Here is a 20,000-nt window from a genome sequence, read left to right as displayed (position 1 = left end):
CTGACAGCAGAATAGCTTGATAGTCGGTCTGGCCCTCACCTGCTTACACTCATCCATATTCAGTCCATGTCCTACTCCTAATCTTCAAATGATAACAGAGAAGAGACATAGAAAACAAGATAAGGCTGTCACTATTTGACTGTCTTTCTGCCCCTTTCTTGCATCCAGCGCAATTGACTTTCTACACTGACACATGTATCGTTGCTAGTTTGCAACTGGCGCAGAGCGTTCTTTTCCCTCTACGGCCACGAAGCGGTAAATTAGGGAATGATCTTGCACCCCAAGGGGCGGTTCGGCGAAAGGTGGAGACGTATTCTGGCGCAAACGTTCCCTGGTGCTATTTTGCAGTTTCAGAAAAAAATTGCAGCACAATCCAGGGAATGCCTGGTTTTAAGGCAGTGGCGCGTTGTTCGGATGCTCTTTTAAGGGCGCATGCATAATGTTGCTTGTGCACCTCGCGCATACACTCTGCTTCTCTCATCTACCTAGCCACACATTCTTGGTAAATTATTTGGGAAAGAACAGCTGATACAGCGGTAATAAGTTGTACTTTTAAATCAATGCATCTGCAAACACCGTACAGCAAACACATATTTTCTTTCCACAAACATCGTGTACAAGCCCGTAACTTTTAGGATTGATGAGTATTTGATCGTGAGAAAACATTGTTTTAACGCGAGTGAGTGTTAAAAAGAATGAATGAATGCGGGCGCGCGTGTGTGTATGTGTAAAATAATTAATGAATGCGGGAGCGCTTGTGTGCATCCATCTGTTTAAACACACGCAAATTAAACACACAACGCATAATACAATCCATGGCAATGTATATTAACAGGGGGACACGTGCATATTAGGAACACAAGTCAATAATGATAATGCACAGGGGTTTTTCTAGAAAAAAAAAGTAGCAGGGAGCAGACCCCTGCGCAAAGCGGAGGGAGCAACGCGACCGAGGCGGGGGATGGTGTGGAAGGGGGGTCTCCCCCTTCCACGGCGCGAAGCCTTTGAAAAAATAATGATTAAATGGTAAATTCTGAGGCTATCTTAGAAAGAAATTCTAGCTCTTGTGGTCATCCTGAAAAACTAAAATACTATCAACTTTTGGTAGACTTGTACAACTTTACCCTGTAAATAAACACGACAAATTTCAAAAATATTGGCTAAACTTTTATTAAGTAGGACAAATCACAACATCAGCCGTCTGTTCCTGAGACTGCCCCAACGGCTCACTGCCTTGTCAAAATCAAATTGATAAATTGCAGGCCCCTCAATACTGATCCTGAGGAGGTGGTTCAGGGTAGCGTTAGTCATGGTAGACCTCCTGTGCCATGCCTCTATGGAACAAGTTTTGGGGCTCTAGAGTCAATAATGGCGACGCTATAGAAATGTTACTATTGTTGTCGTTTTCAGTTTTGCACTTTGCAGACGGTCCCTAAGCTCGCGGCTGAAAGCCGACTGCTCGTAGAAGCCAATGCAATTCAGTTTTGCACTTTGCAGACGGTCCCTAAGCTCGCGTCCGAAAGCCGACTGCTCGTAGAAGCCAATGCAATTCACCGTTCGCTAAAGACGGCTCGTTTGGATGAAAACTATGTTGTAGCTGGTTCTCTGGGTTACTACACTTTTATTGGGCTAATTCCGCCGTGCAGCTACCAGGGAACCCTGTTCGACTGTTCGACTGTTCGTTTTGCTCTCGCAAAACTCTTGATCAACACTCAGCATTTGTTTATTTCTGTCGTTCATTGAAACCGCTTTGTGCAGAGAGAACTGGAATGGTCTTGTATACTTGCTTAGCATCTTAGCGCCTAGACCAAAAACCCATTCAAATACATAGTAGCTAGCTAGCTAGCTGCTAATAACTTTAACGTTAGCATGTCGACTCGGTCTGGGAAACTCCAATTCGGATCGGAATATTTTTGGAGTAATTATAAGTTATTTGAGGATCAGACACATTGTCAGGTGGTGGTGTTGGGATATTTTCGCGGAGAAAAGATCGTTTTGAGAAATAGTGTATGTTGTACAGCAGCATGTAAGTACAGATCCAAGTCGGACAGGTTCAGTCGGCATTTCGGTAGGATGGCGCACGCCGGGAGTATCGGGGCGCAGCGCCCCTGTTCCCTTGTTTAGAAAAAACCCTGATGCATAAAATACTGGTAAGAAAACGATGTTTGTTAATGTATTGCGTAATACATTAAATAGAACCACAGTTACCGCATATCATATGTGTGTTAAGTTTTCTTTGCCGAAATTTATACGAGGACTCAGTATTTCTGAAGTTATGGAAGAAAACGCTATTCCATGTGTGATTAGGCAATATTATTTGGCCATTTGAAGTAAAAAATTCATGTGGTCATGCATTTGTCTCATCGGAGACTGCAAAAGCGCTGTCCAAATATCAACTCGTCAGATTCAAATGCGCTCATGGCTCTTAAATGGGGTGGGAGATGGCACTCTCATTGGTTTATTGCACGTTACGCCCAAACCACACCTACGGGTAATTAGGCTACTTCAGAGCAGCCCTTTTTAGATTTGCGTCGGGCGCAAGATTAATTTATCCGCCGTTAAAATAGCAACATCGCCATAGAACCTCCCTCAAATCTACTTGCGTTTGGCGCTTTTCACTTGCGTTTCAGACTGTTAAAATATGGCCCCTTGTCTCTTCAAAGTCAATGGTCGAGACGTGTCGATCAAACCGCATAGCCAAAGCGCAAAGGAAATTCCAAATCACAAGAGTATTAAGGGATAATATTACTCATATTTACTTTGTGTTTTTATATCCATTATGTTAATAACAGTCCTGCATTTCTGCTTTTACACCCACTTTTCCCATATGGAATAATCACAATTAATCATATTTTATCCAAACAGTCAACAAATTCATCAGAGAGACCAATCGGACATCAGTTTTTTATGGTTGAGCGTCATATCCAGCCTTCTCTGGGACAACAGTGGCAAGACAGATTAAAGTGCACATCTGGCAGCAAACCTGTAGGAGCCAGTTCATTTTATTTTTTATTTTATGGCTCAGACAGATTGAGAGATGACATAATTTAGTATCTTTGAGCGACACTTCAGGATAATGTGAGTGACAGCCGAAGATGGGAACATTAGGGGGCTGGTCTAAACCACCCCCAACCCCGGCCAACCACACACGCACACACACACACACATACACACACGCGCACACACAAACACTCCCATATACACACATATGGCCACACACACACACACACACACACACACACACACACACACACACACACACACACACACACACACACACACACACTCCCATATACACACATATGCCCACACATGCTCACATCCACACACACACACACACACACACACACACACACACACACACACACACACACACACACACACACACACACACACACACACACACACACACACACACACACACACATGAAAATTGGCTGCATTTGCAGAGGGGAGAATGCACACAAGTGCTACACAAGACTTTCAAACATCTGAACACCTGCTTTTCCCGAGAAATATGCAGTGCATCTCCTGCCATCATCGGGTGCAGGTGGAGAAAAATATTGGCCTTAGGTAGAAATCTATCTCGGACTTCAATGCAATCCAATACCTTTACACTGAGGGCTACAGGGTTGCTTTGGATTACTGTGTTTTACTCTGTGTTCTGCTTTCAATTCATCTTCCCTTTTTTGAGTCTGACAATTCAAATGCCATTTAAATGCAGGTTTCTTTGGTGGTGTTAAATTGCACATGAAGGCCGGCATAAATACTTTCTCCTCTGCGTGTTTTGTTCATCTTGTCGACATAAAAGACGTGACTATGTTTTTGCAGTTCACTGAATAATTTAGATGTGTGTGTTCAGGTTGCAATCATGGCATTATAATAAACATGTGTTCGATTCTGTTGTACAATCTTCAAGACGTGCATAAGTGTGAACATGCTAGCATTGTTGTCATCTCATTGTTGACCGTTCTTATCTGCTGAAATTCATAGATCTGGGGCACTCATGTGGATTGAATATAGCACGTCACGACAAACAACGGCCGAGTTACTGCCGGCTATTACCTCCAGTGCGTTTAACTCGACCGTAAACCTCCTCCATTTTTAACGGCCGGTCTGCATCAATGCTGACCGCTCTTTGGGTCACACCACTGTAGGGGATGCAGGGGAGAATGGGCAATGTTCCCGGTGGGAGGGGGGGTGGGTGGCTTTGGTGGCCCACACACCCCCACAATATTCAAATCAATCGTCCCGCTTGCCACCCCACCTTTTTTTAAGTAAAACTTTCTGGAAATAGCTGTTGTACATGCTGATAACTACAACTAGCAACAATCAATGTAATCCCGACCGCATACTGATATATTGTATTTTGAAAGTTTTGCTCGGGAAAATAATAAAAACATGTTTACTTTACGTGTAGTTATCACAGGGGCTGTCCTTGCCCTGCGGTAGACCAGTATAAAATGCAACAAGCACACGTCACACACACACACACACACACACACACACACACACACACACACACACACACACACACACACACACACACACACACACACACACACACACACACACACACACACACACACACACACACACACACACACACACACACACAATAGCACACCTGCACAGCTCTGTGTGCCATTATCTCGCTAAATGTGTTTCTATGCTGGTTGATGATGGGCATCTCTGAGTATCATCCACCTGTGGGGATGAACCCAGAAAACGTTTGATCTTTACCTCATGCTTATGTGTGTTCTGCCTGATAACATCTGTTTAATGGACAGGGGAGAACACCTGGGAAGACACTTGGGGGACAGTAGCGTACATCAATAGCATCCAGCTGCAGCAGAAACTCGACTGGGTCAGCTAGAGTCTGACTGTGACACAAAACGTTGAAATAAAACAAAAAAACGGACCTGCTACACCACAGGCACCAGCTCCGGGGCTGCAGCTGGATGCTACTCGCATACACTGCTACATGGCACTAGTTTGGCTCACTTACTTTGGCAGAACTAACGACATGCCCAGCTCCTTAAGTTTCAGAAAGCCACCAGGATTAACATTGGCCAATTGGCGAAAAGTGGAGATCTGAAGAACTGTGGCGGCTCAGACTTGACACGACTGTAGCGGGATGGGTTTGGCCGCTGGTTGTTGTTGAGTGAGTGCTGGCAACCGCAGCAAGCGGGAGAGGCCACACTAAGACAAAAAGACCCACAGCACATCTTCCACCTTGTCACTTCAAATCAGTTCTGTATCTATGATATGTTGAGATGTTCGTGACGTTTGCAGCAGCGCGGGGCAAAAGCTTGGTATTGTGGTTCTATGCTGGTCCTAGGCCACTCCTTCTAAATTAGTCAGACATGCAACTAGGGCAGAGGCTATTCTTCACAGAGATGCTCCCTAAACTATATAGAACGAAAGAGACACTAAAGTAACAAGCTTAATTTTTCTGGCCGGTGGGGGGGGGGGGGGGGGGGGTCTGCTCAGCATCGCTGACACTCAGATGGCTGAGGTCTTTGTGAATGAGGGTTGATTATAGACTAGATAATGAGGGCTTTTAATTTCCTCTGATAATCAAGACAATAGACAGCATCTGGGAGTGCCTGGTTCAACGCTATGATGATGATGATGATGAAGATGATGATGATAGCAGATGGATCCATCTCTCGTTGCTGGTTAAGAGTGTCTATCCGACATCGCAATCAGGCCGTCAAAATCATTACAGCTGACAATAGACTGAAATATCATTTGCATTGGTTCAGTTATTCATAATTTACCTGGATCCATCTTGATTATTATTAATTGATATTATAGAACAGGAAATTTTTGGGGGGGTTTGGGAAGATTCTTTGGGACTATTTCTCTCCAAATAAGTGTTGCAGTGAAAACTTGTTTTGTAAATCCTTCATTAATTTGCAGCTCCTTCTGTTCCAGGGAGTCATCCAAAATCAGAACGAGACATGCTTTAGTGCACACACAAACACAATCACACATACACACATACACACACACACACACACACACACACACACACACACACACACACACACACACACACACACACACACACACACACACACACACACACACACACACACACACAAACACATGCACACACGCTTCCACGCACACACAACAATGTCAAGCTGAAAAATAGGAAAACGGAATCCGAATTTGGACAGCTGTGCCCCTAGAGGCTCACATCTGGTCCAATCTGGCAACCCTCTGCCTCACACACAAAACACAGAGGCACACATTATCATTCACGCACACACCTGTCAAACCCACCGGTTCTTATTGAGTCTTGCCTACCATACGTCTCTATTTTCTGTTTGCTTTACTGAAAGAGTGAAAACATTTCAATAATTACAAACCACTCCGTTCAAAAAATCGTCATCATATATTTGATTCAATTTTACGCTGATAACAATCTTTGACTAAAACAAACTCACGATATACCCCGGGATGTTTAAATCAACAGACGGTAGGCAGAGCTAATCGCTGACAGATAAAGCGGGAGCCTATGGTCGGCCCCTGCGGTGCGCCTCCCCGTGGTGGCTATGCTGGGTACCTATCTGAATGCGATTCAAATGACTGACAGAAGCTATCTGCTCTCTCACCACAGGTTCGCATTTTCCCCTACCTGATTGGCAGAGAGTCCGCCTTCGCTGATAATCTGAAATGGATGGCGTGTGCGAACAAAGGTGGGCTCCTGCAACACTCCTCGCACTGTAATGTTTCAGAGGGAGAAGAGTTTCAGGTTTTACATGTGTGTGCGTGCGTGTGTTTGTGTGTCTGTGTGTGTACACATAACTTTATGTTGCTGCTAATCAGTATAAGCAAAAGCCAAGATTGACCTTCCACATGTAGGTGGGGGCTGAACATGTGCATGTTTGTATGTTTGTGCATGTGTATGTGTGCGTGTGTGTCTGTGCGTGTGTGTGTGTGTTCATGGTTGTCATCACTACAAATAACATGTTTCTTCAGGTTCTATATTTAGCTCAGAGGTGGTTGATGGCGACCACCTGACTCAATTTCCTCCGACCGCCCAGTGTCTGTGTCTGTGTGTGAGTTTGTGTGTGTCTGTGTGTGTGTGCGTGTGTGTGAATGCGTGTGTGATTGTGTCTGTGTGTGTGAAAGGACAACAGTATCCGCAGTATTACTTGGGACCAATATCAGACAGGATGGTCTTTTCATTCGGTCCATGCGAGTGTGTGCATTTGCATCTGCATTTCAAGATTCACGGTACCGTGCATCCAGCCCACCGGAGTCGTACTCATCACATCTCTCCCTGGAGATAGCAACCCTATCTCCCCGCAGTCTCAGTCAGGCTACATTTAAGTTCTGATTCTTTCAGCCAATTCAGGTCAATCTTCGGGAAACCAAAGAATGCTTAAAACGATGATGAGGTTGACACAGAATACACTGATCACACTGCACACGATCCCAAGTGCTGCGTGAAGATGGATTGAACCTGAATACAGGAGGCTGCTGAGGACCGGTCGCATGGTAATGCGCATGGTGTCAGCCGGCTGTCCTCCACCGTGCTGTGAGCACAGTGTCACTGAAGGCAAGAGTCATCCATCTCTCTCTTCTCTTTCTCTCTCTCTCTCTCTCTCTCTCTCTCTCTGTCTCTCTCTGTCTCTCTCTCTCTCTCTCTCTCTCTCTCTCTCTCTCTCTCTCTCTCTCTCTCTCTCTCTCTCTCTCTCTCTCTCTCTCTCTCTCTCTCTCTCTCTTCTCTCTCTCTCTCTCACTCTCTCTCCAACAACTTTGACTGACTCGAGAAAATCTGGAACCTGTATGTGTGTCTGTGTTCGTATACGGTTTGTGTGTGTGTGTGTGTGTGTGTGTGTGTGTTTGCGTGCGTGCGTTAGGGTTTGTGTTTGTGTAGGTGTGTGTGTTTTTAATTCCCTGTGCTTGTGTGTGTGTGTGTGTGTGTGTGTGTGTGTGTGTGTGTGTGTGTGTGTGTGTGTGTGTGTGTGTGTGTGTGTGTGTGTGTGTGTGTGTGTGTGTGTGTGTGTGTGCATGAGTGCGTGCGTGTTTTAGTTTCTGAGTGCATGTGTTAATGTGCAGTTGTGCTCCACCCCACATGGTCTACCTGATTGGGTCATGCAGATCCATGTTGCTATGGTGAACTATTTTTAGATGGCAAACAATGTTCATGTGGTCAAGGGTCCAGTATCAGATTTTGGTCCTGATAATGGCGTTGGGGTATATTTGCGGCTATCCTTGGACCCACGTCTGTGTCTCGATCTAAATGACTCTGCTCCTCTCCCTGAGGAGTAAAGGTCATTATCTCGTAGGATGACCGCTAGCTGCTTGCTATAGCTCTGATTGTCTGCCTCCTTGATTTCTGGAGAAGGTTAGGGCAATTTGCTGTTCTACTAAGAATGTCACTTTCTCACATTCTCCTCCTTTCTCACCCCAAGTCAATCCCCTTTTTCTCTCATTTCATTTTTGATGTCACCAGTCTTCAATTGTAAATTCCCCATGTCGTTCTCTCCGCTCTCCACTGCACTCACGGCATATTCTGTCCCCTGGCATCGACCTCAGCCTGATAGAAGCGGCATTACAGTCATTGACAAAACGGCATCGCATTCACTCTAAATTGAGCTTCTCTTTCCAATACCTTCCCCCATTCTGAGCGCCGCCTCGTCTTGCTCGTCCGCTATTGCTCCTTCCTCACTTTGGGAACTCCCGAAAGGACTGCATACTCACACGCACCCATGTTCCTTCTCTCACATGTCATGCCTGCCTTTCGACAGCCCATCCGAGCAATTGCCCTGCTTCGCTGCAAGGGGAAGCTAAAAGGGCTTTTTGATGGTGTCTAAAGAGATGCGGTTGTTCTTTCGGAGCCGACCGTAATGAATCTGACATTGGGACTGTGTTCCGAAGATGGCGACATTACAGGGGAGTCATTTTAGCCGTGCGTGTCCACATACGTGTGCGCGCACACACATACACACTCACACACACACACACGTCTTCTGTGTGCGGGAATGAATGGTGGGCATTGTGATCTGGGGACGTACTGTACTTGTTCCCTGCTAATCGGATGTGGACTCCACTGCTCTGATATTATGCTATTATATATCATGCATACATATATATATATATATATATATATATATATATAATGAAATATACAGGTCCTTTCTGACTGCCCCTTTCCTTCTTCTCTGTTCCCTCCACTCTTTGTCTTTTATTTCTATCTGTCTGTCTTTTTATTGGTCCATCTCTATGTCTCTCTGTCTGTTTCTCTCTATCTCTATCTCTCTCTCTTTCTATTTTTCGATCCATCTATCTTTCTCATCTTATCCGTCTGCCTGTCTGTCCGTCCATATGTATGGACTCTCATCTGTCTGTCCCTGTGTCTGGTCTCTATCCGTCTGTCCGTCCGCCCCCCTCTCCAGGGTACTTCACCCAGATCTCCACCCTGGCGGACGTGCAGGAGAACGTGATGGAGTACCTCCACGTGCTGAGCCGCCCCAAGGTGATAGACCAGGAACACGACACGGTGTGGACAGAGGCCTACATCGATAACACTGTGAGTGGACAGACCCCCCGTCCCACCCTCTCCCATCGGCCTCCTGCAACTGGACACCGCCAGGTCTCTCGGCCCCTAGGAACAATGATATTGCATCAATGATGTCACTCTCCCCGAATGCCTTTTGCAATTCGCCAAGAGATTTGTTTGTGAAATATGTGTACATGAAACAAAGCTGAGAAAATAAATCCTGCCGAAGCAGGAGGTGTAGTGTTGTTTTGTTGGAAATGTGTTAAAGGTTGCGACAGATGGAACCGGTAGGGGTGTGTGTGCGTGTGTTTTCTTTTTGTGTTTGTGTGTGTGTGCGTGTGTACGTGTATGTGTGTGTGTGTGAGGGGGGGCTATACGTAGTGGGAGTAGAACATATTGGGAATCATTGGTGAGTTAGCATCTTCTACACTGTACTTCCTTTGTCACACACACACTTATGCACGCAAACACGTATACATACACACACACACACACACACACACACACACACACACACACACACACACACACACACACACACACACACACACACACACTTGCGTGCACACACACACACACACACACTTGCGTGCACACACAAGCACACCCACACAAGCACACACAGAAACATATACACACACCCACACACACACACACACACACACACACACAAAAACACTCACGAAAACGCACAACCGCACACAGACACACGCATACACAGTTTTATGATGAATTGTATCATCTCTTTCAATAGTATACAAATAATATCCAATCATCAAATAATTAAATGCATAATTGATCTGCCTGGCTTAGAAAACATCATCCCCAAAAACACCAGCAGGATTGCTACAAATCCATATCATTCTTTGCATCCATAATCCATAAATCCACTCACAATCCACTTTATTCAGCCATGCACAATAGTCCCTTTTTTTGTTGTGACGCCATTGTGTTTGGGCACATAAGAGTGAACGGTCATTTGTTCGCGTTTCTGAATATTGGAGATTAGAGGGGGGAGGGGGAGGGGGGGGGGGGGAGGGGGGTCCACGCCGTCTCCACGCAGAGCCTTTCGCTCTGTGCTCTTGTTCCACACACCTATCTCGCTCCCTCTGGTCGCTCTCACTCTTCCTCTCTGTCCCCTGTCATTTGTGTTTTATTTTCCCAATCCTGTGTTCCGCTTCCCCTCGGCGTACATTGATCACAGTAAAGACGTGTGTGCCAACTTGGCTGCTAGAACAGCATTGTCTCTGTAACGGTGCGATCACACGTAAACATGTCGCTATCATGGGCGTATCGTAAAGTTTTGGAGCAAGTGTCGACAAGTGTGCGTGTCTGGTAGAATCCTACTGGAATTCAGGGCCACGCCTTCTAATAATGTTCAGTCATAACGTCATTTCAAGCCTTTAGTTACCGATGAAGTATTCATTGACTAAATATTACTAAACATTCGTAAATTTCACAACTGTCATGTTAAAGGGCCCCTATTCAGCCTAGCAGCGAATCTGGTGGACTGAACCCACTGGTAGGGTGAACTATCATCATGCATCTTAGGTCCACTCAAGTGAACCACTTGTGATTTCACTAGAGGGGGAATATTCACATAGATGATAAGCCTTGTAATGGCTAATTAACAACAACCCGCCAGTAAAATGGGTGTACTTTTAATATAGCTAGTAATAATCATCTACATATGTATCTTTGGTTAAGAATTAGTTCATCAGGCATTTAAGGCTTATCGTTTTGTTAATGATTAGTTACAAATGACTTATATAACTAAACATTATTATATAGTGTTAAATGCATTGTTCTTAACGTCTTGTTTACTTTTGGATTGTCATGAATATAAATGCATTAGGTTGACATCTATGTAAATTATTTAAAAAAAACACAATCCCTGAGTGGGAACATGTGAAAGCAACTGTTTCCCCAGCAAACCCCTCAACTCCAGAGCAAACTATTGTCAAACAAACAAGGACACAATATATACTTAAATATTAACTTTATACATTGTATACTCAAGTTAATGTAAGGGAAAATTGGAACAAAACACACCAATAGCCGACACTTCATTCGAGTCTACACCAGCTGATTGACACGCTTTGTCCCTTCCCTCCCTTCCTCTTTTCCTCTTTCTTTCTGTTTCGGTTGAATCTGATCCCTGTAGCTCCCACAGGCACAGAAGGTAAACTCCTGTCTGTAGTCGTTGTGTTGCTGTGTTTACATGTGTTTACAGCGTGACGCGTCGCCATCTCCATTTTAACTCTCTTTGTGGAAAATGGAATGAAGCCATGCTGTTTCCACCGTGATTTGTTGTTCTTTTTGTTTGACCGGATTAATAGGTGTTATTATTTCTGCTTTGTCGCCTTCTGATGTCACCCGTGGCTGCCTTGATTTCATGTTTCTGTTTTTAATTGTACACCGTGACTCACGTTGTCATTCACCAGTCACTTATTTTGCACAGCAGTGGACATAAGTGCACATAAGTAGACACTTAGAAACACGGACACGTGCACTCTCGTAAAGCCACATATCTATATATTTTAACTTAGGCACACGCACACACACACGCATACAAACACACACACATGAATACACACACATGCACACATGCACACATACAGCAAATAAACACATGCCAACAGACAATCACACACACAAACACATACAAAAACACTCCCACATTCACAAGGGCGCGCACACACACACGCAAACTCACACACATGCTGATTTGAGCACAGAGTGATTCATTGTCGGTGTTCCGTTGGTCTTGCTTTGACAGTTTCTAAAATGTTGGCAGTGTGATTGTGCGTGAAAATGTGTAGTTGCGATTTGTTCATTTCCTGTTCATTTTTCAGTGTGGAAACCAGATCGCCTTTATCGTGCGGTTTTTCGCTGAAATCTGGACCATAAAGTGTTTCCTCCCTCTCTGTCTCCGGGCCATGACACCAATAGCCTGTGATGACGCACTTGGATGATGTGTGTTGCCTTTTCATTGATCTCAGAGGTACATGAATCAATGGTAGGATGAGGCCTCTTCCTAAGCAGCTCTATAATCATAACAGTGATGAAAAACAGTGCTTTGCAGCACCATCAACATCAGCAGAGCCCTTGCATTCCTATCAGACAGCTGGAAAAGCATATGTCAGGTGTAGCGTTGGTAATGGGATGGAGCCTACAGGGTCGGCATTACTGTCTCTGTTGCTCACCATCCACTTAGTGCAGATGTAGCCTGAATGGTAGCCGTCGCAAGTAACCTGCGTTCTCACTCGCAAAAACACGCACAGACCAACAAGACACCTCAGGCATCAAAACAGAGTAACAAATATAAACGCTGCCTTTGATGGACACTGTCTTTTTTAATAGAGATAATGCTGAGCCTGAATATTTGGATATGCAGTTGTCCGTTCTGTAGGTGTACAATCTCAATTCAAGATTCAAAAGGAAAAAAAGTAATGATTCATTATAAAAGAAGAAGTCATTGCAACTTATTGCCAACCACAGGTAGAAGGTTAGGTTACATGTTGTCCAAATACCCTACGGATCAACCCCGAGAAAAAAAGTTAATGTGTGATGTCATCAATAATTCTGAGACCCCTCCGAGTCAACCCTTCAGTTAGGTAGCTTCAGAGGTAACGGTAGCCATCATCAAAATACAGCCTTGCCAAATACGGGGTGAGCGAATTATCAGCGTGAAGTGTGTCCTCAAATATGAGAACATTATTCAAATCCGTACTGCGGTAGCACTTTGCCACCGGCTGTCCAGTGTGAGAATCTGCAAGACCTTCAGAGACAGACTTTAAACAAACTGCTTGTAGTAATGATCATATTTATAAAATGTTAGAGTTTTCCGCAGAAGCTTTCCTTGGTGGAGCTCCAACTCGTCAGCAAGGCTTTTTCCTGGTCGGCGAGCCGTACCCCACAATAGCACCTGTGTGATTTATCGTCCGATGAACAGCGCTATTCCCGCCATTATCAAACCTTTGCACAATGTTCAGCCACCTTTTTGCTTCGTGATGATTGGAAGTAGGTTGTGTGAGGCGCTTTGTCTTTGACAACCAGGCTCCATCGAAACCCGGCCTTAACCCAGTCAGGCTCGGACCGATGAGGGTTATTAAAAATATATAGTTATTAAAAGTATGATTCTACAGCAGTGCTCTCCCCTAGCGCTGGCAAGGAAACATACACACTAGGAATTTCTTATTTCTTTTGTTTTTTCAACAAAATATGGTACATTCGTTTGGGAAACCAAATTATTATTTGGTGCTTGAAATTATGTATTTGGGCCAGCCCGGCCTTTATTCACACACTCATAGGGACTTTGAGATTCATATTGTCTGATCATAAATAACCGTACAAGGGATTAATGAATGGTACTGCTATGATGTCTTTATGGAGCACTTAGCCAACTCATTGGGGGATTCTGGCCTATTATAATGTCCTATTGATAGAGGTTTAAATAGCAATGAATTAATTTACATTTCACACTACAATGATAAGACAAAAAAAAACAATTTTAAACGTATTTAATTGCTTTCAAAATAAGAAAAGTGAATGTGAAAAGGACCAGTGTGCCAATGCTTCACTGGACCAGTTTAGACTGCCCAACCGAAGTCAGACGGGGATAAAAAAAAAAGAATACTTTAGATAACGGCAAACACATCATCGAGCTGGATAGCTCAGTGCATAGTCATTTTACAGTGACATTATTTTACATTTGTCTGTCTATTTACCCACGTTTTCTCTCTAGTAAGTTCTAAGTTGTGAACAGTGAGCTATTCTACGGCAACATCCTGCGGTTGTGACACTGTATTTATTGTGTCCTCTTATGAATGACTTTGATTGCCTACTCAGCCAATGTTTTTGAAGTATATCCAACAAAACAAAAAGCTTTCGTCGAACAGAGCACTTAAGCATTGCCATAAAGAGATGGACAAAATGAGATAGTGTTTTGACACATTTATTCTTGTGTTTAATTAGACCTGAAACTCTACTTGAAAGAGGGGGAATTATGCTGGTCGGATTATTTAATTGCCCAGAGTTTACATATGATGTCATTGTTAATTGTAGCACTCATGGTTGATTGCCTCGCCGGGGGGGGGGTCGGGAGCTCACTGTGTGTGTGTGTGTGGGGGGGGGACGGGGGACGGGACGACTCTTGTTAGAGTTTTTCAGCCTCGCTGCTTCCCACCGCCAAAACCCCATTACACCATGTCCTCCTCTGACTCCTCCCTCCCCCCTCCCCCCACCACGTCCTCCCTGACTCCTCCCCCCCTCTCCCCCATTACACCACGTCCTTCTCTGACTCCTCCCTCCCCCCTCCCCCCTCCCCCCACCACGTCCTCCCTGACTCCTCCCCCCCTCTCCCCCATTACACCACGTCCTTCTCTGGCTCCTCCCTCCCCCCTCTCCCCACCACGTCCTCCCTGACTCCTCCCCCCTCTCCCCCATTACACCACGTCCTCCTCTGACTCCTCCCCCCCTCTCCCCCATTACATCACGTCCTTCTCTGGCTCCTCCCTCCCCCCTCTCCCCCATTACATCACGTCCTTCTCTTGCTCCTCCCTCCCCCCTCTCCCCCATTGCACCACGTCCTCCTCTGACTCCTCCCTCCCCCCTCCCCCCTCTCACCATGTCCTCCCCTGACTCCTCCACCCCTCCTCTCCCCAAATGACACCATGTCCTCCCCTGACTCTTCCCCCCCTCCCTCCTCTCCCCCATCCATCTCTACCCCCCCCCCCCCCCCCCCCCCCCCCCCCACAGGTCCCCTGAGTGCTATCCATCCCCCCTCCCCCAACACGCACACACTCACTCCCCCAGAAACATCTCGTCTCATTCTGTTTCTACAGTAAAAAAAACACAAATCCTCTCCACCCTTCCCGGCCTCCTCCCCTGTGTGTTCTCTTGTTCTCCCCCCTCCTCCCCTCCTCTACTCCTCCGTCTTATTGTATCCTTTCTCTCCCTCCCGCTTCCTTACGGTCATCCATCATCCCGTGGCACTTTTGGCTTGGTTTCCCGCTCTGTCGGGGTGAGATGACACTCGCCGGGGTGGAGGAGAGAGGAAAAGTTCCGGCTACACCACATCTATATTTGACTTTCTTCAGGCAAATTAAAAGGGAAGAGGATTTTAAAGTTCAGGGGCAGGGACTCCTTTGTGGGGGATATATTCTCCCAGTGTACGGTGGAGCCGTGTCGAATGGTGTGGACGCTGTACGTTCTCGTACGGACGGGGACGATTAGACCTTAAGGCGAATAAAAGAAACATTAAGAGGGCGCAAGCTCGGCACGCGATGGCCACACGCATATAGATTAGTGTTTAGTCGCGACTCTTCCAAGGCAGCACCGCCTGCTCTCTTGTCACGCCCGCATCTCAAGGGCTTATTTACACTTCCCTCCTTGGAGGAGTCTGTCCGTCCGTCCCCGTCCCCCCCGAAGGGTGGCTTTGGCTTCTCAAACACAGCAGAATCAGCACTAAAGCTGGCTCGCCCAGGGAAACAGGGTCGTGGGGGCCATGGGCGAACGATTCGTCAAAGCAACCCAGATTATGAGGTGTCCTATGGGGGACCAGACAAAAGGGCGTGTGTTGTCAGTGTGTCAGAGTGTGTGGTCCCTTGTAGCGAAACCCTACAATGGGGATGTAACTTCTGTGAGCGGTGGTGCGCGTGTGCGTGTGTGTGTGCGCGCCTGTGTGTGTTAACGTGTTTGTGTGTTGGCTTTGCAGTGCTAGCACAGTGTGTATCTGTTCTCAGTCGTGCTCCCTGTCTTTCTGGGTTATTTTGCTGACGTGGACAAGAAAAAAGCAAAAACTGTAGGTAATGATGATCCATGCTCCTAAAAGGCCAATGTTTTCACATTCATATTCAGTAGAGGATCACAAATCCCTCGGGGTAGTGGGGAAAGACACATTGTGTTATTGTGAGTTTTCACTGAGCTTGAACTTGTCTGTCTCTGTCTGGAGTGACAGAATAGTTTTGAATTTGTCTTTATTTTGTTCTTTTGGAGACTGAAATGAGAATACACACATGGAAACAATGACAAAAATATGCACAAACACACATGCACACACACAAACACACACACAAACACACAAAAAAACAGCAACATAGCGCACAACCGTCCTCACATGAACATTCATTAATCTTCACCCACACACCCCCACCCAACATCAAATGGACATAAGCACCTCGTCCCAGAGCGCATTCAAGCGGATCTAACAAGGGTTGCAGTGGACAGGAGATTAAGTTCTGCTCAATCCTCAGTCAGCCTGCGACGTACACCTGATGATATATGATCCAATAGCCCTGGCACTGGAAATAGGCTCTAAATTTGTATTTTTAGACAAGGTCCTGTTTCTTTGTCCTGTCCGTTGATCGATTCCGGTTGCCAGCAGCCCAGTGTGGTGTTGATATAATGGCTGTACTTAGGTGTGCTTCGTCTCCCTTTTGAAGTCCCAATACTGCATCCTGGATGGCTGTTACCATCTTTCCAGAGCCCAGATCCCCTATCTCTCTGTCCCAGCGGGACGGAGCAACCAGTATTTTGCTGTCAATACTTGTTATTACTGGTGGTGGTGGCAGAGGGGGAGAGACAGAGAGGGGGGTTGTACTAAGTTCAAGGGGAAAGTTAAAATGAGGCAAAAAGAGACTAAATGAAGCCGTTGTAGAGTAACTCAATGGGAACAGTTAACATTGACAATGAATTAGACTCGAGGGGAAGGTCAAAGGGATGTCTAGGTGACCTTAGACGATGTGTGTGTGTGTGTGTGTGTGTGTGTGTGTGTGTGTGTGTGTTTGTGTGTTTCTTTGTGTGTTTATATGCACGTGTTTATATGGGTGTGTTTATGTCTGTGTGTGTGTGTGTGTGTGTGTGTGTGTGTGTGTGTGTGTGTGTGTGTGTGTGTGTGTGTGTGTGTGTGTGTGTGTGTGTGTGTGTGTGTGTGTGTGTGTGTGTGTGTGTATGTTGCTGTGTGTGAAGGTGTTCGTGTAACAGGCTGTTCCTCAAGGTCCCAAACTGCAGCAGTAGTGTAGGGCTTTCATCTCCAATAGATCATCAGCCCATCTTCAGAAGAGAAATCGCAGCCGCTTGAAAGATAAATATCGTAATTATTCCGGCAGTCTTAACGGAAGGATGTTGCCTGTGCTAAACCACGAGCCCTGCCGTTGGATAAGCTTATTACTGCAAACATCAAAGGCCGACTGAGACTGAACACGTTTAAAGGCAGATAATTAACATGAATAAAACATACGGGGAGGGAGGGAAGTTTTGTCAATCCCCTCTGGAAGATATCGGGGCCTAGAAGCTCAGCCATGACCACCATCTTAAAGGACATGTTCTGCCACCCAAAAGATAACGCCTTCCTTCCTGTGTCAACAGAAGGGCATTAAGGTAGATAAAGATGCACCTTCATGTTTGATCTATAAGTAACTGTATGAGTGCTTCTATATCCATTTATTCCTGTATATTTATTTACACTCTCTCTCTCTCTCTCTCTCTCTCTCTCTCTCTCTCTCTCTCTCTCTCTCTCTCTCAGATGGAGGATGGTCGGGACCCAGTGCTGATGACCACCGTGGCGATGCCAGTCTTCAGTACCAAGAACGAAACGGTTGGTACACTAAAAGAGCAACTGGCATATTGCACTGCAAAAAGTTAATCATGAAAATAATAACAAATACATTATTTATTATTGGATATTTTTAAAATGAATAGCTTTTCAATCGATTTGCCATATGCTTTCCCATCTTAATTAACCCGAGAGGCTGACCTGCAGGTTGCCCTTTAAATCAACACTATCGCAACAGTACATCCGTATTCCAGTATTGTATTTTTCAAGCGTGCCTTTGTTTGCATTTCCTTATTGTATGTTTTTCTCCTCATAAGTATTGTCCTGTATATTTTGTGTTTGTTAATAGAAAAACCGAGGCATTCTGCTGGGAGTGGTAGGAACCGATGTGCCTGTGTCAGAGCTTCTAAAGACCATCCCCAAATATAAGGTACACAACAATGCCTAAGAATGTATTGTAAGCAATTCACCACCGCTTTGGCATACATTATTTTTCCAATAATGGTACAACCAAGAGTGGTTGATTCCTCTTTTTTACGACTAGATATTAGTCACTTTCATCTATAATATTATCAGCTGGGTTTCAAATATTCTTCAGCAGCGAGCATATTTTTTTTGCGTTGTCAGGGAAACATCTGGTCGATAGTTGTATTTGACCGTTGTTGTTTGTGTTCGATTTTGAGTGCATTGATTCAGAGCTGTTAGAAGGCAGAGGTGGCACGTTATTGAAAAGCAATACATAACCTTTGAACGGTTTCGACCAATCAGATTCAAGTATTTAACCAAGCTGTTGTAGAATGGACATTCTACCCCATTATTGATGAATACATATTCCTAACATAACTAGCAGAACCTACCAGCAAATTTTCAATCATATTTTAACACCATAGGTCCGCCACTGAATCTTCATGCCTTCATACCATCATTCAAAGCTGGTAATAGCTGTGACACCTATCAGGAATACAGGAAAATATTTTTGCTTCTGCTTCGACTCGGCTGGACTCCTTTAGGATCCATCAAGTTGTTGTTGCTACTCCATTAATGTCAAAGAAGTGCCATTATTAAAAGTGCCTAGTGAAGTGCCCCTTCATTTGATGGGCGCACGTACAAATGAAGCCATGGCAGGAATTAAGTGTTGTTTAGAATCTGCTAATGTGACGGTCCAACTGACAGGTGATAGTAATCACTTTGCCCCCCCCAAAAAACAGATCAATTGTAGGTGGTGGCAGACTTTTTGGGACAAGATTGTTTGCAGCTACAGTGCGATGTCTGCTGACAGGAAAATGATGGTGGAAACGACTGCATTAGCGATAGACTCCTGCTGTCACAGTATCTTATGCTTTGATACGTTGATCCGTCTTTTCCTCTCTTTTTCACGCTGGGTGGGTGTGAGGATGTTTAATGTGTGTTTGACAGTTTAAAAGTATGTTATTAATCAGGCTGTGGACACGATAAAATCGGACTGCTTGTCACAGGGACGACGGGCATGAGACAAAAACATATTCCTACCCTGTATTCTGTGTGTGTGTGTGTGTGTGTGTGTGTGTGTGTGTGTGTGTGTGCGTGTCTGGTATGTGTATGTGTATGTGTGTGTGCCTTTCTAATGTGTGTGTGTGCGTGTGTGTATCCTTGCAGTTGGGCATCCACGGCTATGCGTTTGCAATCACCAACAACGGCTACATCCTCACCCACCCAGACCTGCGACCCCTTGTGAGTTCCACTTCCTGTCACGCCCACTCCCCCGAACCCCAACAGTAGCCAAGGCTCCAACCTCATTATCATAGCAATTCTTTTCACCGAGAACAGAGTTCAAATGTAGATCTTTTTATTTTTTGTGTTCTGCCGGATGTGATATACAAACGTAAGTAGCTTGTGTCAAGTCAATTATAGATTTCACACTAACAATGAAATGCAGATTAA

At 45.2% G+C, this 20,000-nt stretch overlaps 1 protein-coding gene across 1 annotated transcript in view; it reads left to right on the top strand.

Moving 5' to 3' along the window:
- LOC130370457 (voltage-dependent calcium channel subunit alpha-2/delta-3-like) overlaps positions 1 to 20,000 on the top strand; it is a 135,901-nt gene that overhangs the window by 65,403 nt on the left and 50,498 nt on the right. Inside the window, exons 10-14 of the mRNA XM_056576394.1 lie at positions 6,632 to 6,710; positions 9,420 to 9,553; positions 18,051 to 18,122; positions 18,430 to 18,510; positions 19,716 to 19,790. Of these exons, the coding sequence (XP_056432369.1) occupies positions 6,632 to 6,710; positions 9,420 to 9,553; positions 18,051 to 18,122; positions 18,430 to 18,510; positions 19,716 to 19,790 (441 nt within the window). The remainder of the gene's footprint in view (positions 1 to 6,631; positions 6,711 to 9,419; positions 9,554 to 18,050; positions 18,123 to 18,429; positions 18,511 to 19,715; positions 19,791 to 20,000) is intronic.

This window comes from Gadus chalcogrammus, chromosome 1 (genome assembly GCF_026213295.1).
Source record: "Gadus chalcogrammus isolate NIFS_2021 chromosome 1, NIFS_Gcha_1.0, whole genome shotgun sequence".
NCBI lineage: Eukaryota > Metazoa > Chordata > Actinopteri > Gadiformes > Gadidae > Gadus > Gadus chalcogrammus.
This window is presented reverse-complemented; position numbering and strand designations above follow the sequence as displayed.